This window comes from Lycorma delicatula, chromosome 5, assembly GCF_047948215.1.
Source record: "Lycorma delicatula isolate Av1 chromosome 5, ASM4794821v1, whole genome shotgun sequence".
Taxonomy (NCBI): Eukaryota; Metazoa; Arthropoda; class Insecta; order Hemiptera; family Fulgoridae; genus Lycorma; species Lycorma delicatula.
Genome location: NC_134459.1, coordinates 167,128,476 through 167,151,987, shown reverse-complemented (window position 1 = coordinate 167,151,987; position 23,512 = coordinate 167,128,476). Strand labels below are relative to the sequence as shown.

General features: G+C 28.2%; 1 protein-coding gene across 1 annotated transcript in view; it reads left to right on the top strand.

Moving 5' to 3' along the window:
* The window catches only part of LOC142324583 (very long chain fatty acid elongase AAEL008004-like), a 174,855-nt gene that overhangs the window by 98,759 nt on the left and 52,584 nt on the right, over positions 1-23,512 (top strand). Inside the window, exon 3 of the mRNA XM_075365429.1 lies at positions 11,144-11,334. Coding sequence (XP_075221544.1) covers positions 11,144-11,334 — 191 coding nt within the window. The remainder of the gene's footprint in view (positions 1-11,143; positions 11,335-23,512) is intronic.

Sequence of the window (23,512 nt, the reverse complement as noted above, 5' to 3'; positions counted from 1 at the left end):
ATGTTAAAAATTTATAAATACTTTTCTCTAATGCTTAAAAGTGAGATACAAATTCTTAATCCTTTTTCTTACAGAAAAAATGTATTTCCGTTTAAAAAATTTGTAATATATATATATATATATATATATAATGTAAATTTGTTAATATACATGAAGTATTTTTATATAAAATTTACTTACAAGGTAATGGAAAATTATTTAAAAAAATACATTTTAAAAACAAGTGTAGGAACAAAATACGGATGTTTTATTAGACACACACACACACAATATATATATATATATATATATATATATATATATATATATATATGTATATACATATTTACACTTTTCCTGTAATCCTTGAATAATTGTACGGTGCAATATGTATTGGATGGTAAATTTATTCCGGCTGCGATTTACTTATAATTTAATACGACTCAAAAACAGTTCAAGGCTGTAACGAAACACACACACAAACACAAGTTTAAAGTATTCGTCATGAAGTATGAATTTACACGCATGTATATATCACATCAAATAAAAAAATACATTCACACTATTAAGTTTTCTGTTCTTTTTCTCTATCTTTCTTCGGTTTAAATATTTTTAAAAAGTTTTTGAAAGTTTACACTTAATACAGAGAGTTACCAAGAAATGACTAGTTTTTTTTTTACATTTTAGATATCTAAAATGGAGAAATTTTTTTAAAAAATCTCTTTTTTCTTATTTTAGCTTTTACAGATATACACTAACACTCATACTTCATACTTTATACTTCATTTCGTTCACTAAATGAATAAATTTAAAAAAAAATTATTAGTCATCATTATTTGTACATACATATAAACGTATGTATAAATTGTTGTAGATGAACAGTTTTTGACTGATAGAAAACTAGTAATCATTTCCAAGTTTTTATAATTTAAAAAAAATATTTTTATCTAAAGTCACATTAACATTTAAGGTCATAAGCGATTCATTAATATCTGAATGAATGTACCGGAAATTAAAACGCGTAGTCTTGAACAGACTCAGTCCGATCATTCCTGAGTCGTGTGGTTAATTGAAGCCCAACCGCAAAAGAACACCGGTGTTCACGATCTATTATTCAGTATTCTCGGTTTCGAAATCAGCTAATTTACGGTGACAAGCTTTACCACTAGACCAAACCTGTGGGTAGAATAAATGATTAAAAAATATAATAAAATAGATTTTTATTCATTTTCTTTACGTTAAACAAAACAAAATTAAATAATTTTAATTCTTTTATGGTAAAAGACATTCGGATGCTTGGCAAATAAAAAAGTAGAAATAAAATGCTGAAAATCTTTTAAAAAAATTTGAAAAAACAGCAGAAATATAGAAAAAATAAAAAGATTCCGAACAAATTCCTTGCCAAAAAAGGGAAGGATAAAAAAACATTAAGAAAAGAAAAGAAATTTAATAACTGACAGTAATTACGCAGTCTTTTAACTATAAGAAACAAAAAATGGCAAAATTTACACTAAAAATTTGTTATCAAGACAATGACCACCGTATTTATAATTTAATATTTATAATGAGAATAAACCCAATCCCAAAGTGCGTTGACAGTTAGCAAACAATCTCCAATACCTACAGTGAAATACAGATAGGTTGCAGAAAAGTGTAGTTATCAGATCACGCAATGAATATTTGCCACAAAAAACTCATAAAATCTTTTTATAAATTAATTTTTTTTTTTTAAATACTTCCAAAAATTTTCGTCACATTATTACAAATTTTAAACTAAAAAACAAAAATTAATAAACTTTTTATCGCCAGTACCTATGATGAACAGAATGAAATTTACACTTTTAGGATTGAATATTGCCTGAATTTCAGCGGGTTTGTTTTTGGCCAGCTGCTAAAGACTCGAATAAGCTGATTTTGAAGTCGAGGGTTCTAAGGTACAAATCCTAGTAAATGCAGTTATTTTTATTCGGATTGGATTACTATATCGTGGATACCGGTGTTCTTTGGTGGTTGGGTTTCAATTAACCACACCTCAGGAATGGTCGGCCTGAGACCGTACAAGACTATAATTCATTTATATTCATACATATCATCTTCATTCATCATCTGAAGTGATACCTTACGGTGGTTCCGGAGATTAAACAGAAAGAGAATGAGAGAGAGAGAGTGAGAGAGAGAGAGAGAGTGGGAGAGAGAGAGAGAGAGAGAGAGAGAGAGAGAGCTACTAATGACTTGTTGGACGAAAAGTGATTGTAAACATTCTGATTTGATTTATTTAAAACGTTATATGCATTACTACGTTAATCTCTTATTTATTCATTAAAAATATTTTTTATTTTATTGTTTATTCGAAAGAGGTATTTTCGTCTTAATCGTGATTTATGTAAATATAAGGGATGTATACACCCTTACATCTAACGATTCTACTGGTGATTTATTCTCTTTTTAACAAATGTATCGAGGTCTAATGACCTCAGAAGTTGATGCCCTTATAACTCAATAAAAAAAAACCGCAAAATTTATTATCATACGTATTTTAATTGTCTTCATTTTCATTTGTCAATCTAACCAACCTCAATGCAATAATGCAATGCAATGCAATGCCTCAATAATGAATAAAAATCAAATAAATACTTAGGAGAATAATGTTATCACCAATTTTATATTTTGTTATTGCCACTTTATGATAACTCCATTTTATCAACGTACATTTCTTTAAAGGTAGATTCTGCTAATACGCAGCTAATCTTGGGTTTACCGAAACGTGACTTCAAATGTGATGGATGGAATTAAAATAAATATTTTCATATTAGCTTTAATCTCAAAAATCTCCCTAGAAAAATGGTAGCGTCTTTGTCTTACATATCAAGGTTCCGGGTTTGAGTCAGGCACAGCAAAGTGCCATTCAATCCAGAAATGAACCAAAATGATTTTTCATCCTCAACAAAAAAGAATTAATTTATATTTATTATTCGTCGGCAGATGTTACAGGGTGCCAAGGAGAATAAATTAAATATAGAACAATTAATTACTATTGAGTTTTCCCTACTTATCCAGTTATAGATATCTAAACATCTTTACATTGTTCCTAGAGAACAATTTGTAAATTCAAAAAACCATTTACTCTATGCAAAAGAAATAGTCTGCTGTTTCATCTGAACAATTTTCAAATTCCTTTATGTACTATGATCTATATATAAGCGCAATCACGGGAAAAATATTAAAAATATTTCCATATAATAGAAAAAAAGTCGAATGCAAGAGTAATCTAGACAAATTAAAATTTGATTACGAAGTAATGCTATTTTGCTCTTCTAAGAAATTTTGTACCTAGATAATTTAAACTTTCCAATCAAAGTTTTCCAACTTGATTACTAATACTCAACAATAAATTACAAACATAAAATCCTACAATAAACTTGACATTCCTCTCAGCCAATACTAAGTAAAACATATCAAAGCAAATTTCAACTTAGAATTATTAAATTTATGTATTGGCTTTCATCTAATAAATTTCCGAACAGCATACCCAATGACGATGGTTGTTTTTGAAAATAATAAATCTAAAAACTTAATAGGATGATTTTCTGAAAATGTTAAATACTAGATTATATTTATTTTACTTTTTTACGTCACTTATTAATATAATATATTCTACTAAAAATATATACTTCTTTCCCACAGGCGCGCGCGCCTCACACACACACACACACACACACACACATATATATATATACATACACACATATATACATACATACACACACACACACACACACACACATATATATATATATATATATATAAATAATTTAAGCTGATTTCACCCATAATCTTTGCGTTCAATTTTAACAATTTCAGCTATTTATCAACTGATTTGGGCAAATGAGGTGCTATCTTTTTCACAATGAACGTGAACAATTGAAGTGCTATGATGAGAGAAAATTCCAATTAGTAGTGCCATTTTTTTTTTAATCATGTATAATACAATAAAACTAATAATTACGGAGCTGCTAACGAATAAAAATCTTTAATGGCCGCTAATTTGATATTTAAAAGGTAAAATTTACAAACTTATTTCGTAGAAAATATGCTACCAGAAACTTGTACAGTTTATCAATTTCATTAAAATTTCTCAAATCATTCTTAAGATATAAAACTTTATTGAAAATATACAAAACAGCGATAAAGAAAAAAATGAAGCGATATATGACATTTCTTCAGTTGTATTTGTTTTTTAATATTGTTCTGAATCAACCCTAATTCTGGCCAACATCTCTTGATTGCCTGGGCACACACACACGGGTGTTTAGATATATATATATATGTAATACGATATATAGATTATTAAATGCATATATAGATAAAATGAAGCGATATAGGGAATATATAATAAATATATATATATATATATATATATATATATATATATATATATATATATATACACACACACACACGAGTATATGCATTTTTTAATCTCATTAAATCACTCTATTGTAATTGGCTTAGATATCGTGTGGAATATTTAGGTATATAGCAGTATATGAAACACTAAATTAGGGGGTTACGATGGTTTAATTTAAATCATGTTGTATGTTCAAGTAAACAATGCAAATTAACAAAAATATTTTTAAGCTTCCGCATAAATAATTTTGTTTGAGACTAATTCTGTTGCATTGATTAGTAACTGTAAAACTAATTTTTGGTCGAATTTATAATTTATGCTATAATAAATTACTTCTTATATATTTAAAAAAATTAAATTAGAATAAAAATTATAAATAAAATTTAATATAATAAATAGAAAATAGAATATAATATTTAGGCGATTTCCTTGTTGAATTATGATTGGCATTAATTTAAAAATATTTTATTATAATTATTTAAAAGGATAAAACATAAATATTTAACTATATCTATATTTATAAAAATAGGAAAAATGACAGTTCAAGTATTAATAAGTATTTTTACCTTCGGCCATATACGTTAGAATTAACTCCTTTTTTACTCTAATTACTACAATAAAATAATTTAATAAATCTAATATGTATGTAAAAACCTTGATCTAGATCTGAAATTGTATTTATTATTTTTTTTAAAGTACTATATATAAGAAAATGTTGAATGTCATTAATGCCAGACTTAAGTTGCCCTTTCTGTTTAGTTCAGATCAAATAAATAAAGCATAAAAGCGAGCTAAAAACTTTCACCAAGATATTATTTTGGGTATAATTTAGAATCTAGAGAAAATTATTTTTACTGTAGTTTTTTAGTAAGGGATTTGAATCTATGACATATTTTTGCTTGATCTGTTTTACAATTAACAGTAAACGTAACGAAATTGAAAAGGATATTCAAGAAAAGTAAAATCAGAATTTTACATACTTATATATGAATCTAAAAATTATCATTAATTCAGTATTACCAAAATATAAAAAAAATAAAATAAAAAACAGCTTACGAACATAATTGTTTTTATAATAATTTAATGTAATCCGTATGGCGAAGATGACTTAAATCCACCTATAGCTGTAACTTATACGGACGGTACAAAAAGCTCTTCTTATTCCATCTGACGGGCATCAGCTTGTTATTTACAGAGCATGAATGATTTTATCTCCAATGTACTGACTGCTACTATCTTTGTGAGTTTTTCTGATGATGTGAATACGTATCTAAGTATCGTTGCTTACTTTTCAAGTTTTGTTAGAAATATTCACTATGTTTAGACAGACGATAAACTTACACATTTTTGTATTTTATCTTAAAACACATTGTCCCTTATCAACGTTTTATTTCTACTTTTATATAATTATTTAACATGCTGAACTATATAATTATGAAAATAATATTGCAATGTTTAAAAAAGTTTATATATATATATATATATATTTCACTTTTGGTAGACACGACAACCGTCGTAATTTTGGGCCAATCACTTTCAAATTGATCCCTAAAAAAACTCAACTTAAAATCTAGGTGGAGTTTATTAACGGCCACAATCAGACCATGTTAATGAGGGCTTTTCGAAAAAAAAATATTGTTAACTTTTTTATTAAGTAAATCATCGAACTCGTTTAAAGTTCTTACGATTTTATGGATTAGGCCCTAAAACTTATGTAAGTAAAGATTTTTGATATCACCAATCATTGGCTCAGTGGGTGGAAAAATGGGGTTTTGAAGACAAAACAATCATATTTCCCTTGATAGGCAAAGTATCTCATCGGTTTAAAGTGATCATTAGTTCTTTCAACATTACCTAAAATCTTTGTCTGAAACAATTTTTGATATGACCAAAAGCTTTTGTCATCCTTTCGGCAAGGAATGACCAAAACTTTGCTGGAATTGTAGGATGGGCTTGTTGTATGCTAAACACGTGAAATTTGTTTATACGCTATCATTGTCGTATTGAGTAAATTGGAAGTTTATCTTAATTTTAAGGTGGAAAACATATCTATTCCCTATTTATCACAAGTGAAATTTACTTCTGCCTTCCGGCGTGCCGAAAGGGGGTTTTTTATTGCTATTTTTGAGTTATTATTTATTTTAGAATTTTTTTTATAATTAAAGAATAAATTATTAATAAATTAATATATTTAAATAAAAAAGTCGTATTCGAACCGATGTGCCTTTCCCTTGCAAGATCCAAATATTTCATTAATTAAAATTTTATTTGAATTTTTTTTTTGTCTTCAGTCATTTAACTGGTTTGGTACAGCTCTCCAAGATTCCCTATCTAGTGCTAGTCGTTTCATTTCGGTATACCCTCTACATCCTACATCTCCAACAATTTGTTTTACATATTCCAAACGTGGCCTGCCTACACAATTTTTCCCTTCTACCTGTCCTTCCAATATTAAAGCGACTATTCCAGGATGCCTTAGAATGGCCTATTAGTCTGTCTCTTCTTTTAACTATATTTTTCCAAATGCTTCTTTCTTCATCTATTTGCTGCAATACCTCTTCATTTGTCACTTTATCCACCCATCTGATTTTTAACATTCTCCTGTAGCACCACATTTCAAAAGCTTCTAATCTTTTCTTCTCAGATACTCCGATCGTCCAAGTTTCACTTTCATATAAAGCGACACTCCAAACATACACCTTCAAAAATCTTTTCCTGACATTTAAATTAATTTTTGATGTAAATAAATTATATTTCTTACTGAAGGCTCGTTTAGCTTGTTCTATTCGGTATTTCATATCGCTCCTGCTTCATCCATCTTTAGTAATTCTACTTCCCAAATAACAAAATTCTTCTACCTCCATAATCTTTTCTCCTCCTATTTTCACATTCAGCGGTCCATCTTTGTTATTTCTACTACATTTCATTACTTTTGTTTTGTTCTTGTTTATTTTCATGCGATAGTTCTTGCGTAGGACTTCATCTATGCCTTTCATTGTATCTTCTAAATCCTTCTTACTCTCGGCTAGAATTACTATATCATCAGCAAATCGAAGCATCTTTTTCTTTTCACCTTGTACTGTTACTCCGAATCTAAATTGTTCTTTAACATCATTAACTGCTAGTTCCATGTAAAGATTAAAAAGTCATGGAGACAGGGAACATCCTTGTCGGACTCTCTTTTTTATTACGGCTTCTTTCTTATGTTCTTCAATTGTTACTGTTGCTGTTTGGTTCCTGTACATGTTAGTAATTGTTCTTCTATCTCTGTATTTGAACCCTAACTTTTTTAAAATGCTGAACATTTTATTCTAGTCTACGTTATCGAATGCCTTTTCTAGGTCTATAAACGCCAACAAGTATGTTGGTTTGTTTTTCTTTAATCTTCCTTCTACTATTAATCTGAGGCCTAAAATTGCTTCCCTTGCCCCTATACTTTTCCTGAAACCAAATTGGTCTTCTAACACTTCCTCCACTCTCCTCTCAATTCTTCTGTATAGAATTCTAGTTAAGATTTTTGATGCATGACTAGTTAAACTAATTGTTCTGTATCCTTCACATTTATCTGCCCCTGCTTTCTTTGGTATCATAACTATAACCCTTTTTTTTTGGAAATTCCCCTTTTTCATAAATATTACACACCAGTTTGTATAATCTATCAATCGCTTCCTCACCTGCACTACGCAGTAATTCTACAGGTATTCCGTCTATTCCAGGAGCCTTTCTGCCATTTAAATCTTTTAATGCTCTCTTAAATTCAGATCTCAGTATTGTTTCTCCCATTTCATCCTCCTCAACTTCCTCCTCGTCCTCTATAACACCATTTTCTAATTCATTTCCTCCGTATAACTCTTCAATATATTCCACCCATCTATCGACTTTACCTTTCGTATTATATATTGGTGTACCATCTTTGTTTAACTATTATTATTATTTGAATATAACTCAGAAACCAATGAAAAAAAGTACCACTTATGATATTTCGTTGAAAAGCTCTCAATGAGGGCTTATTACTGTTGTTAAAAAAAAAGTCAAAAATCCTAAACTTTTGGATTTTGGGCTTTTTAGGACACTTTTGTTCAAGTAGATTGCAATTAAATGGGAAGGTGCACAACTAGATGTTACAAACATACTTAATAGAGTTAAAGGCACCCAAGTTAATCAGTTTATATCCCAACTGAGCAAATAAAAACGCAAAAAAAGTCAAAATTTAAACAAAGCCTTACCAACGGATAAATACTCCATAACAACCGTAGGCATTAACCAACTAAACTGTAGTAAAAATATATTAACAATTAACGAACAAAAACAATCATCGAAACATAAGTGAACACGAAAAACAACTAATAACTAAACAGCGAACATAATAATAAAAAAAACACAGTAATAGTAACGAAACGCGCATCGTAATAAAATTCAACCGTACTCGATAAGACTTCCATAACCTTTCGGAAGAAATGATATCTGCGAGACACACGGTTTAAAATTTCATTGTAATTTTTTTGGGTATCACTGCGTTTTATTAGATTATTCTTTTATTTTTTAATGAATTACTGATTGTTATTTTATTGATTTATTATTAAAATTTATTGCTTTTCTAGAATAAAAAATTTGAATTCCACGGCCAATTTTTTTTTTTACTGATAGTCATATCATTCACTTCATACCATATTTTTCCTTTTTATTAAAACTAGTGACTTTCACTAATCGAAGATCCGTGATGTAATATTGCACTTATTACTTTACGTGTAACCCTCGATTTTTATCGTTAAATTCGATTTTACCAATCGAATTTATTTCTGTTTTATTTATTTATTTTTTGAATAAAACTAGAATAATCTCTTCTAAACTAATCCTTTTATTTTTTTTTTTTAAGTGACGGGAATAAAAAAAATTATTTCATCTTCAGTACTTTCATTAACATAAGAGCATTTACTATTAATACAAGTTGTAGTACATTTTCTTTTCAATTGTATTACTTCAAGTATATTATCAAGTTTTTTTACGCTGCCTAGTACTATCAAGTACTGCTATATATCGACGCGATTCGTAAAGGTACATTAAACAAATGAATAAAATGACATATTCGAATCTCGCGGTTCATCAAATGGAAAAAAAAGTTGTCTAAAAAAATTCGAAGTAGTTTTTGAAAGTATTCTTTATTACTAATCTAATTGAACTGAAATATTTTTTCACGCTTTTTTATTTTTTTCCCATTTTCATTTCACCGTTAGGTTAGGTTGTATTTAGAACTGTAAACATAGTTAGTTGATTTCATCGCTTCTTACCGATGAAGTTATAACGAACTCCATGAAACTGGTGTAACATGATTTAATATTTTTGTGAAATATCTATAATTTTAAACTTTTTTTTTAAATAGACCAAAACATAAATTAAGTAATAATTTCCATAATTGAAACATTGTTTGTTGTTTTCTCATTAATAATAATAAATCAAGTAATCTATTTGATGCGTTTAGTTTTTTTTAAAATACACATCATTACAATTAATTTATTTAATTTTTTTTTCCAAAGTTGTAATCTGTTCAACTAGTGAACAATAAACAAACTCCTCTCACTGACAATCATTTTTATTTTTTTTAATTTTTTTTTTATCTTATATTTAAAATATATTTGTGAAATTTTTTTTCACACTTTAAATAAAATAAAAGCATGTATGTATTGTTACGATGCAACCAAGTTATTTGATTAAATTATTAAATAGATTTTTTCCTTGAAGATGTTTTTAAAAACACAAACCCGGTCTGATTGGTTGATGATTAAATAGGTACATTATACTTTCTTTTTTTTGTATATGTTGGTAAAGTATGTTAATTTTTAATTTATATACACACATATATATATCGAAATTCTTCGCAAATTATTTCTAGACGTTTTATTAATATTTACCAAGTTACCTATTCATACATAGTAGATCCTGGATAACGGTGTTCTTTGGTGGTTGGATTTCAGTTAACCACATATCTCAGTAGTGGTCGACCTGAGATTGTACAAGAGATCTACGTTCATACAAATAATCTTCATTCATCTCTTGATGTAATACCTTAGGGTGGTTCCGTAGGCTAAAGAGAAAAAGAAAAGTTACCTATTCGTATTTTAATATTTGATGATGTGTTATCGGTTCTTATTCACCAATAACAATATTTTTAATAGAGATTATACCTGTAAATTTTGAAAAATTTTGGCACACTTTTGAGGAACCTTAAACAAACAATTTTTCAATCCGCATTCGGCACATTTATTTTACTTCTCAGTTGTAGCGACAAACTGCGATTTTTTTAGTACTCTCAATTTTGCCCTGTTTACCTTTAGTTTATTTTCTACATTGTTCTTCATTAGACTGACAAATTATTTGATAACTTTAACATAATAACACCTATTTAAATCGTTCTCAAATATGTGTTACAAACAAATTTATCATCAAAAGTATTTTAACCTATTTTTCAGGTTTTTAAATATTTAATGATTAAAACATTTCTATCAACTTCCTACTATCCTTCTGTCATATTTTGTCATGAAATAATCATTTATTCAACCTTCATATTCACGTACCTGAACTACTAGTCCCTAATATTCCTCGCATATATGACCAATGAGCCATTTTATTAAAATTTTCACTACAATTAATCGGTTCAGGATGATTTTTTTTTCAGTAAATTATTATTGAATTTGTAAATTAAATAGAAGAAAAAATAAACTATTAGAATCCAATGATTTTATAATTTTTCTGTTGCAGCAAAAATGGTGGATTCATGGTTCCTGATGAGCAGTCCATATCCAGTTATAACAATTGTAGCGACGTATCTTTATTTTGTACTGAAACTTGGGCCTCAGTACATGACGTACAGGAAGCCGTATAATTTAAAATATGTCATGATGGCTTATAATCTTTTTCAAGTAATTTATAATGCTTGGCTGTTTCAAAAGGTAATTATATTTTTACATACACTAAAATCTTACAATATCTGATGCTTTACACGGGATTATTATTTTATATATATATATAATTAAAATTTACGTTTTGTTATTATTCGTAACAATTGATTATCATAATACTCGTATATATTTGGTTAAAATATAAAATTAGTACAATTAGACAATTACTAATATTTAGGATATTGAATTGAACAAAAAAATGACTACGAAAAAGCTTTTTATTAACTATCATTATTTTTTATTAAAATATTTCTATTCTTCTATTAAATACTGAATAATAAAAAGAAAATATACTTCCTAACGGAAACAGAAGGAACAAACAGTGTGGTCTCTCTTGGCTAGTTCTCTAACAAGGAAGCGCTTAGTTTCACGTTACAAGTCAAAAATTTTATTTTTTTTTGCTCTCAAAGGTAAAACAATTTAGGCTAAATTTATGATTTTTAATCTCACATTTTTTATTCTGATCAGAATGACCCACAGATATGTGAATAAGAGCCATCGGACCCCAAAACTGAATCTCCTCCGACAAAATTTTCAGTTGTAACTTATTTAAGGAACTTTCCGAGGTTATTACTCGCAGGAAAATCACTATGAAGCTCGGTTGATACTTAATGGCATATTTCAGGGTCACTTCAAGCAGAATAAAAAAAATCAACTCGATCCATCCAGTAGAACGACTGGATGTACTGAGAATAAGTTTTAAGCGTGCATTTTGCCTGTGGTAGTTAAGGAAAAAGAAAAATAACGTGTTTGGGGGTTGAGACGTGTTTTAAATGAAAAAGGTTTTTAGCGATTTTTTTAAAAATATATAATATTACTTTGTAGTAGTAAGGCTGCGAAGCATCAAGGGATCACTAAGTAATAATAAAAATTAGGAGTTAGAGCGAGAAAAATAAAAACAGAATATATATCTTTTAAAAAGTGGGTATAAATTTTAAGAAAATTAAAAAATGTTTTATATATAGGTTAACTTAACAAATATCCTGGATTAAAGCTTTGTCTGAAACTAACATCCCCTTCAAAAGAGGCTAAAGTAAAAATTTTAAGAAATCCCTGTGGAATATGGTATGATCGTTATTACCATTTTTTTTTTTTTTTAACTTTCTGTGAAAAAAATTCCAAAAATTTCCAGAAACATTTGGTGAAATGTTTGATTCTATTCATACTGATGTAAAACATTTAACAATAAGCCTTTTGTCAGAGTAAATGCATTGCTTTTTCGATTAAAATAATAGCATAAAATATACGCAGCAATAAACAATCATTAAAAGATTTATATGGCACATAATACTTTTATAGTTTTTGCATGATCATTAAAACTTTATTCAAGTCTGATAAAGAAAGTGACGAATGAAGCCGCAATGAAAATAAAACCATTCCTGTACATTTAAAGTTCTAAGAATCGTTTAATGAACTGATATTTCTTAGCACAGTTCAGTTTCCTACATCATACTCGAGAAAATACCTATAAATACAACTTAGACAAATAACCCATGAGATAAAAAACGGAAGTAATTAATTAGTATATTTTAACAAACGCGTTCAATTTTAAGGAAAAGATCAAAATTTTACATACAGAATTTAACAAGCAATTTAAACATAAAAATGTTACAATTATTTAAATCCAAACTATTTTGCAGAATAAAGTAACTATGATAACTTTATAATTCATCTATCCCCCGAAACCTTTACGTTTCGAATATCAAAATATTCAGTCGACACATCAACTAAAAATAGAAAAACAAGTTTATTACAACGGACTAAACGATTTAGGCAGCCGTGATGTGATGTCTAGATTAGGACACTGGTAAATAAAAATTTATAATAAAGGATTTAAAAAAACAATGAATCAACTCGACATAAAAATAAAATATTCTAATTTACGAGTTAAGTAATTCATTATTGAGATGATACAAGAATTAAAGCTTCATCGAATCACCTTATTAAGAGATAATCAATATGATACAAACCATATATTGATTTACTTATTACAAAATAAGAGAGGCTTTAGAATATAAACCGAAGTGTTCAAAAGAAAGAGAAACTTAAGATGGATAAAATAAGATCATTATTGACCAACGTACGATTAATTTGGTATAAATTTTGTAGTGCGAACGTGCGATTAAAATTTTCATGTTGATAATAGTGACAAGATGTCAATGACAACAGTGAAGATATCGCCGGACATTTTCTCTGTTGTCTAGGGGATTTCAGCTTCAAATGTTACATATTTACCTAAGCGTTATTTGTAATGTGAACCGAATCGCTTTATTTCCTCGCGGATTTAAGGCAATTCCTTAGAGTTATAAATTTCTTCGTTCCGTGCAAACCCTGCGCCTCTGCAATGATTTTCGCCAACTTAATCTGGAAACGTTGTTTAACCTCAGCGTTGCTCTTGCTCTTCGAACCCCGTATCTGTACGCCATACATCCAAATGGTTTTCAGAACGACCTTGTATATTAAAAGTTTGTTATACAAATGCGAATTCCTATTGAAGCTATTAATGATAAAAATATTTTTTTGATGGCCGCTTTTTTAAAATTTTCAAAATTATTTATTTTGTAGACGATGTTGTTGGGTACTCGCAAATCAAATTTTATTCAAATATCTCATTCCGTTCTAAAAATATAGATTTTTATTGCAAAAAAAAAAAAACATAACATAACGGACAGAGGAATATGAGGTGATGTAGGGGGATTTGGGCATACGATTTTTTTTTTTTCATTATGATGTCCGGAATCACTCTTTTAAGTTTGATCAGCACCTCCCAGGACATCATATGTAGAAAAAAATATGGATACGTAAATATGGTGCCCCCTTCTCAATAAGCCAATTTATTGTGGGATATAGAGCAATATTTAAATATTTTTGTCGACCGGTTTACGAGATATGAAGTAAAAACCTAGAATTAATGAAGAATAGTCCCAACCTCTAAATCTGATGGACTTGAAACTTAGAAAATTAAAAAACCTATACGTTTTTCATTGTACTAAAGCTATTATGACGCTTATTGAAAGAGTAAACAATTTTCAAACGCTAAAAAATACCTCTCCCTCTTTTTTAATTTTATACTAATTTAATGCCACCAATACTTCGTATATACTAAAATATTTTGAACCGCTTCTGAAGAATTTAATTGCGTCATTCGGGAGATATTTTTATCAAAATACAGGACAAAGCATGAACGTACATCCAACATCAGGAAGTTTCTGTAATTTTTTGTATTACTCTGTAGTTTTCTTTTTGTTCGATTCTTTTCTACGAAATTCTGAATCGTTTACATTTGCAAAAACACTGATACCTTAAATTTTTGCCAATCGCAATATTTTCTCTTCATAGGTTTTCTACCACTACAGCAATAATGTTATAGACAGGAAGGTGTAGGAACTAACGATTGATATATACCTATTAATCAAACCCTACCTATCAAACCAGATGTCCAGTGCAAATTTTACTGCGGTAAAAAAAAAAATAACAATAAAAAAAACAAAATCCGTGAAATTATAGAATATATCATTATTTGGTATGTAATTTAATCGTTCAAATATTTCGAAAATTTTGATTGATTTAGAACCCACTACCAATAGAAGATATCTGTATTCTAATGATACAAATAAACACAGTTTGTGATAAAGAAGTATTTGAAAATATCATTGAACAAAGATTAGATTTTTTTTTCTTTTTCATTAAATATATTAGATCATGATTACGTGAATAATTTAACGGATTTAAAAATTTTGATTTTTAAAGAATAACTAACCTAAATATTATCAATCAAATGGACAAATTAATTCCAAAAAGACTCATTACTTTTACCTTATAAATTAATAATAATTATTATTAAAAATGTTAGATGAAAAAAATGTATTGTTCATCAAAAAAAATCTGTATTATATATATGCTGCAAGATTTTTCTACCATGAAAAAGAAATGGCTTAGTATTGAATATAATAAGTAGATTAAATTTAATTAAATAAATAACTTAGTAAGTAGCTTACTTAGGGTATAAATTAGTAATTACTTTAATTTAATTAAAACCTTCTATTTATAATTACTCAAGAGATATTTGTTTATTAATTAAATATTAATTCACTAACTTCAATAATTATATATTACTAACAATCTTTAATTAGTAAAAAATGTTAAGCAAAATTGAATAATCTTATTATATATATTAAATTATAATTTCTTTTATGATAATCATAATTACAAATTATTTCAATGTTATATTAAATATTATTGAAAGTAATTTTTATATCAAGGTTAACTGAAACCTTTTAGCCTTAACTCTGATAAACGTTAGTAGTAGAAGTAATAATTATCGGAATTAAGATAATATTAATTACTGTAAGTTGTTTCGTCTTTCAAAAAGAGGAAATTATTTTTTTACCAAAAACAATCCATTAATTATAAAGTTGTAGGAATAATTAGAATATTAATGCTTACTTTGTAAATTTCTTACAAAAATTTTTAATTTAATTTTGTTTAAATAATATTGCTACAGTATGTTGTAAAACATATTGTAGTATCCTTTAATGATTTAAGAAAGAATATGATTGTTTAGACAAGGAAACTTTAATATATGCGTTAGAAGAATTTGAAATATACAGAAAATTAAAAGAATAATAAAAAAAACAAAGATATAATTTCAGAAGTTGAAATTATGGATACAGTATGGAAACCAATCCAAATCAAAACTGAATTCCAACAGGGCAATGACCTATCACAAAGATTCTTCTACTGCGACTAAAGAAAATAATTAGATTATTGAATAAAGGATTAGAAAATTAGAATATCAGATCGATAATCTTACGACGGAAATTCGGAATTAATATCGGTTGTTTATATTTCACAGATGACTTTGAAATGCTCTCAGAATATGTAATCAGCAAATCAAAATTTAAGTTGAAATAACTAGTAACAAAGGAGTAAAAATATCAGTTGAAAAGATAAAAGCAATGACAAACATTAAGAAAATACAAACAGGAATACTAAAAGAGAAGTAGCAAAGAATTAAAATGTCTAAGTGAATGTATATAGAAAAATCAACACAAAATAGAGATTCAAAAACAAAAAAAACATACGGAATAAATAAAAATTCATACAAAAAAAAATTCTTATAAAAAAATCTGAAAATCATACAAGTAGTACAGAAATAAATCTAGAATTCATATGCGCGTTAATGTTTAAATATGAAACCAATATAGAAAGTATAAACAAAAAGCTGGCAACACAGTTGTAGGACTTTCCCGTCACTTGGCTTTTTTCTGATGCTCGGTTTATACGTACATACACAACTTAATTAAAAATATTTATCATTTTATTTAAATACAATTTTTTTTTTTGTTTATGTAATTCAATTATTGTAACTAAAGCGCGCGCGCGCGCTTTAGTTAGTTTGGTTTTTATTCGCGCGGATGTGGCTTACTAGCAGCCACTTTAAATAAATTTGTACACTTTAAATTTTATTCGTTTATTTAAATCTACCGCTCACTTGTGACGTCACAACATAGCAGACGATACAACAGTAGTCCGGCTAAATGGAATGCGGTGTGTGTAATGAATGTGTGTGTAAATGCGGGGGTGATTGGGTTAAGACCCCGTTTTGATGGAGAAAAAATTTGAGGATCCAACGAGATGCTAACAGAAAAAACTACAACGAAAAATACCCACTGTACTTACTGCCTTCTACAACGTTTCAAATTTATTATTATTTTTTGGAGTAAGGGTGCCATATAGAAAAAAACGTTTTACAAAAACGATGTTTTCTTTATAATTGTTCACAATAATATTTTTAAAATGTGCCACGAAAATCATTCCTTGTACTGCCTTCTATAACTCTTCTATATTAAAACCATTTTTGAGGGTGAGGATGAAATTTAGAAAAAATGTTTTTTCTTTACAAAAATTGTTTATTAATATTCACAAAATTATCAATAAAAAAAAAACTGCAACGAAAATTATCGCTTGTTCTGACTTTTATAACTCTTCGCTTTTATGACTCTTAACTTTTTTTTTAACTTCACTTAAAAAAATACTTCTTCAGTATTAAAACCATTTTTAGATGTGGGGGTGAAATTTAGCAAACATGTTATTTTTACAAAAGTTGTTTATTAACATTTCTCAATATTATTTTTAAAAAAATCCTTAATTATTCAAAATTTGTAGACGATTTCGTTTCCCCCCCTGAATCCTGCACCCCGCGTGACCTTTTGAATTGAAAATTTAGTACCATCAATGCCCCATATATTGTAGTAATCTGACCACGATTGGTCAAAATCAGTTGAATAGTTCTGAACATGTAAGGTGATGATTTATAGGCCAACACCGAAAACCATTTTTAGGGTGGAGGTGTAATTTAGCAAAACATTTTTTTTTTTTTTTACAAAAGTTGTTTGCTTTATTAATATTCACAAAATTAATATATATATATATATATATATATATATATATATATATATATATATAAATAATTTTAATTATGCAAAATCTGGAGACAATTTGGTTTTTCCCATTTTGCCCCAACCCATGAACTTTTGAATTAAAAATTGAACAGCATCAATGCCCATACTACAAAAATATTATAGCCAAGTATGGTGTTAATCGGCCAAGTAGTTCTGGAGATATAAGGCAATTTCCACCCGAAAATACATGCATACGTATGCACATGTTGTCGTAGAAATTTCTACGCTATTTTTCGGTTTTCTGGGGTCCAAAATTCGGTGAAAACCGGAATACCCAATTTTGATCGAGCTCCATACATTCCCGTCTGTATAGATTTAACTTCGCTATAGCTGCTATATAGACCGGAAAGTAAATGGAATGGAGAATAGAAAAAATATTAGGTACCGCGAAAGAAAGAAACCTATTTAATTTTAGAAGTAACAATGAAATATATCAAAACGTAGAAAAAAAGCTGACCGCTTAAAGTCCTACAACTGTGGGTTTTTCTGATGCACGGCTTACACATATAATTTAATTAAAAATATTTATCATTTTGTTTAAATATAATTTTTTTTCCTTAATTTAATTCACTGATTCTAACTAAAGCACGCACATACTCTATTTAATTTACGCGGGTGTAGAATTAGCAGCGACGGTCGGCACTAACCAAACTAATGTAATTTCACAACTTAAAAAGGACAAATTTCGCATGTACAGTCGGTATACTGGTGTAACCGGGAGGCTTAAACACTAGGTACCAAGTCGACCGGGCGATCGAGTTCGAGACCCCGATAGAATCCGAGAAACATTTTTACACATTAAATATTATTCATTTATTTAAATCTACCGCTCAAATGTGACATCACAACATAGCGGACGACTACAACAGCATTTTTTTTGTGTGAAGGTGTGATTTTGCAAATATTGTTATTTTTTAATTGTTAAAAAATGTCCTTAAGAAAAATATGACCTTAATTAGGCGAAATTTCGAGTTACTGAGAGTGAGCTTGCTTTACAGCGTCACTCCCATGGACCTTTTAAGTTGAAAATTTAATAGCATCAATTACCCTTGTAATTTTTCAACTTTAGGTCAAAATCGGTCAACTAGTTCTGGAGATATAAAATGATTTAGAGACCAATATCGAACACACACACGTACATACAAGCATTAGCATCCGGAAAATTTCCATCCGATATTTTGGTATTTTAGATACTAAGTTGTTAAAACGGCAAGATCCGATGAAAACCGCTTGCATCAAAATTGGATTGTTTATAATATTTTCTCTTGCACAGCTACATGTCTGCTGTAGCGCTACCTAGACGGGAAAGTAAAAATAACGGAAAGAGTGAAAAATAGAAGTTTGATATTCTTTACTCACCTTGCCAAAAAGAGGAAGAAGTTAACTAATGATATATTTGATTTCTTCTTCATTAGGAACTCATAAATGAACTAAATTAATCTAAATCTTACAATATAAAATATAAGAAAAATAGATACTTTAAAAATATCATGATTTTAGAGGACTTCCATGAACAAGAGACCAGAAAAGAAAATCCGAGAATGAAATGGTAAGAGAAGAACACAAAACAATACCTATGGTTAGAATGAAGTTATGCTGGAAGATAAGAAACGGCAAATAAAAAACAAGTGAAAGAGCTGGAATCCCGAAAAAAAAAAGAATTGGCTTTAACAAGACAAACTAAACAATCATTAAATAAATAAAAACAAAAATAATCTAGGTTACAGGTAAATTCTGTAGATATTAAAACAATTTTCCTTTATACCGTACAATATACAAACATAAGTACAAATAAGATAAGCAGAATGAAATTTTATATATATATATATATATATATATATATATATATATATATATATATATATATATAAAGGTTTCAATATGAACTTATATTTGAATAAAATGAGGAATTGTTTTTATACTTTTCTAATTTTATTTCACAATAAATATGATTACATAAGTTTAAAATACGTACAGCCAAAGGGAAATATAAGTTAATGGTTAAGATAAATGGAAGATTACTTTATATACAAATTTAAAACCCACTTGCGAGAAATTAATATTGAAATCATACGATGAGAAAATATTTATTTTTCATTCAAGCGAAAAAAGCGCACTATTAGAGATCAACATTCAATTTCTAATTCTTGTTATATCTTTGAATAAATTAATCTTTTTTGTAAAATATTACATGGAAGATTCTCATTTGTAAATTTCATAAAAGCAAAAAATACTATATTGTATTTTGAATCATATAAATTCCCTTTTTATTTCTAGTCATCATAATTTGGTTTTCTGCCTGGCGGATGGTCCCTTACGGCTCTTTAGTCTCCATCCATTTCTCCTTCGCTCCTTTATAGTTTCCAATCTTCACCTCATTTATTAACTTCATCTTTCTTCTTTATCACGTTCTTTCTCCTCTACTTACTTTCCCAATAAACTTGTCAAGATCCCACTTTCTCTAACCGCATGTTCCAATCTATTCCCTTTTCTTTTGAGTGCACTTGCCACATAAGTGTGTCTCTTCTAATATACGTATTGAGTGAATTCTTCTTCTTCTTTACGTCTTTCTTCTTTACTGTTGTATAATACTTCATCATTCTTCCCTTTATCCGTTAATCATATTTACTCAAATCTATTCTTCTCCATATCAATATTTGAAAAACCTCAATATATTCCCCTCTCCCTGTTCCTTATCGACTATGCTTCATTCTCATACAAGACACTACGTACACTGCATTTTTTTAACCTCTACCTTAATTCTAAGTCCAGACTTTTACTTCATAGTAATACCTACGTTTTCTGAAGACTTCCTTTCCCATCGCTGTCCTACTGCACTCTTTCAGTCCTCTGGAATTACATAAGTATCTGTAATATTTTAATTTTTCTATTCCTCCTTATCCTTACCACTAAATCCTCTTTGTTGTTTGCTTATATTATTTCAGTTTTCCTACATTTAATTTTATTCCTTCCTCCATAACTGTTAACAACCTTTAAAGCGCGTGAATGCCATTCACTAGAATTACTATAGCAAATCAGCAAATCATACGTATGTACTTATTTTTCATCCTGTTATACAAATCCCTCCTTCTGCTTTTTCTTCTAATATATTTCTTTTCATATCTTTAAATGTTAAATAATGTTGGTGATAGGCAAAAATCTTGCCCTAAACCCATCCAGTCAGTCATATTCTTATTTACTTTTATCGTTGCTGTTTGTCTGAAATAATCTTCTAATTAACCTCTAGTATTTCTATTCTACTTTTTCCTCTTTAACACTCTTCATCATTTTCAACCATTTGGTTTTTTCAAATGCTTTCTCTAAATTTATGAAACCCGACTCATTCCTCTTTCTCTCTATAAATATCTTTCTCCATCCTTAGCGGTCCGAATATTTCTATAATAAATTTCTATATTTTCATATTCTCGTATTATTAAAGCATATTTGTTGGCTTAAAACCGATATGTATTTTTGGGATTCAGCTCTGAAACGACTGGTGACAGCAGTATTAAAGTGATCTAAATGTCACAGAACAAAACAATGAGGATAGTGGCTCAACCGCCTTGGTTCGTCAGGAATTCTGAAGTACATGAATACTTGGGGATTCTGTATATTCGGGTTGAGATTGACGGTTTTAGTTCTATATATATGGTTAGGCTAAATAAATAAGTAAATTCCCTTGCTTTGAACCTGCTACACCGCGGTGATGACATTAAACAACTGAAAAGAAATCATGTGCTGGATCTTAGTGATGATCGGGGAAGATACTCTATATTTTCATATATTCTGTTTTTTCCAGTACTATTTCTTGTTACAATTCTTTTATTTTTTATTTATTATTGTTTTAACGCAAATTTTTGTTGTTTTAATTATATTACTGTTTAACCCTGTTTTCATTCGTTCGTTTATCTCTTTACTTGATAAAAAACATCGCATGAGAACTGAATGTGCAGTACTCATCTGGTCCTTATACTGGACAAGTTGTAGATTCCAGTAATGATAATTCTTTTGACATAAAGAGTGTTTATTGGATCTTAGTAAATGTGTTTATTAACGTGGAAATTTCTCTTATTATAATTCTTTACTATTTTTTTTCATGGGAGGTCATCATTGGATAGCATTCTCTCATGGGGTATTAAATTATTATTTATTATTTACACTTATATTAATATTATTTACTTTAGAGTATCTGTTTTACAGAAAAAAAAAATATATACCTGAATACACATAAATATAAGTATAAAATAAATTAAAATAAATATAATTTACAAAGGGTTTAATTTTTTTTTAATATATGTGTTTACCTATTTGTTATTTTATTTTTTATTTTGAAATAAATTAAAACTTTTAATAGCATTTTTTTTAAATTTAATATCAACTTTTAATGTATTGGAGTAATTTTATTAAAATATGATAAAATGTTTTAGTAACATTTTCAATATTTATTTTTGTATAAATAACATTAATTCAGAAAGTTTTTAAAAATTTACGTAATTTAAAATTTTTATATCTAAAAACCACAAATAAATCGTATTAAAGAAAATACATGACGGGTTTCCAACGAATATCCTCAATAAAACTTACATTACAGAAAAAAAAATATCTCTATATATATATATATATATATATATATAAACTAAATAAGTTACAAAATTATCCAAATTAATAGAAAATTTTCTAATGCAATTCATTAGGTCCACAACCAAACAAACAAAAACAAAAGCAGAAAACCTTGACGTTTCGTCCACGATATAGGACTTTATCAAGACAAACCACAAATGACAAAAAACAACCCCAGCAAACCCCCACCAACTAATCTAATAAAAACCAAAACCCCCACTACTAAAAATGTTATAATTTTCATAGATACAACCATCAACATTCCAATGATAACATTAAGTTATAACCCAAACAAAAAATACTAATCCTAAATTTAAAACCAAAACTACAAAAAAAAACCCAACTAAAACCAGCAAATAACCAAAAATACACTACCTATTGTGTCGGCATGTTTGCAAATTGGAATATATCGAGGTTGGGATTTTAGGGAAATTAAATATGAATATTCCAATTTATAAAAGATATGTTGATGATATTTTTTTTGTTTGCCTGAAGACAAAATTGAATATGTTTTTTAATGAATTTAATAAATCCATTCAATTTACAATAGAAAAGAAAAAAATAATGAACTAAATTTTTTGGATATGACTGTATGGCATTTTGATGATATAATTAATACTGTTTGGTATAATAAGCTTCTGGGAGGTATTTGAATTATTTGTCTGCCCAGCCGATTATTCAAAAAAGGCTGTAGTGGATGGTTTGGTAGATAGAGCTTTGTGTTTCACAGATCCTAAAGAAAGACCGATAATAATTTAAAAAGTTAGAGAGTTGCTTTTGGAAAATAACTATCCCAAAAGTTTTATTGATAAAATTATGATATCTAGAATTCATAGACTTTACAATAATACGTTTTCTTATAAAGAAAGCGAATATGAAAAAGAATATTTGTCGCTTCCATATGTTCCTGATTTGTCTTAAAATATTCAAAAAAATTTAAAAATAGATTGATGGTGGCTCATATATAGTAGGTGCAAAACGATTGATAAAATCTTTCCAAAATTAAAGGCGCCAACAAGGAAGCAAAATCAATCTAATATTGTGTACAATATACCGTTTAGTGGTTGTTCTGCATGTTACATTGG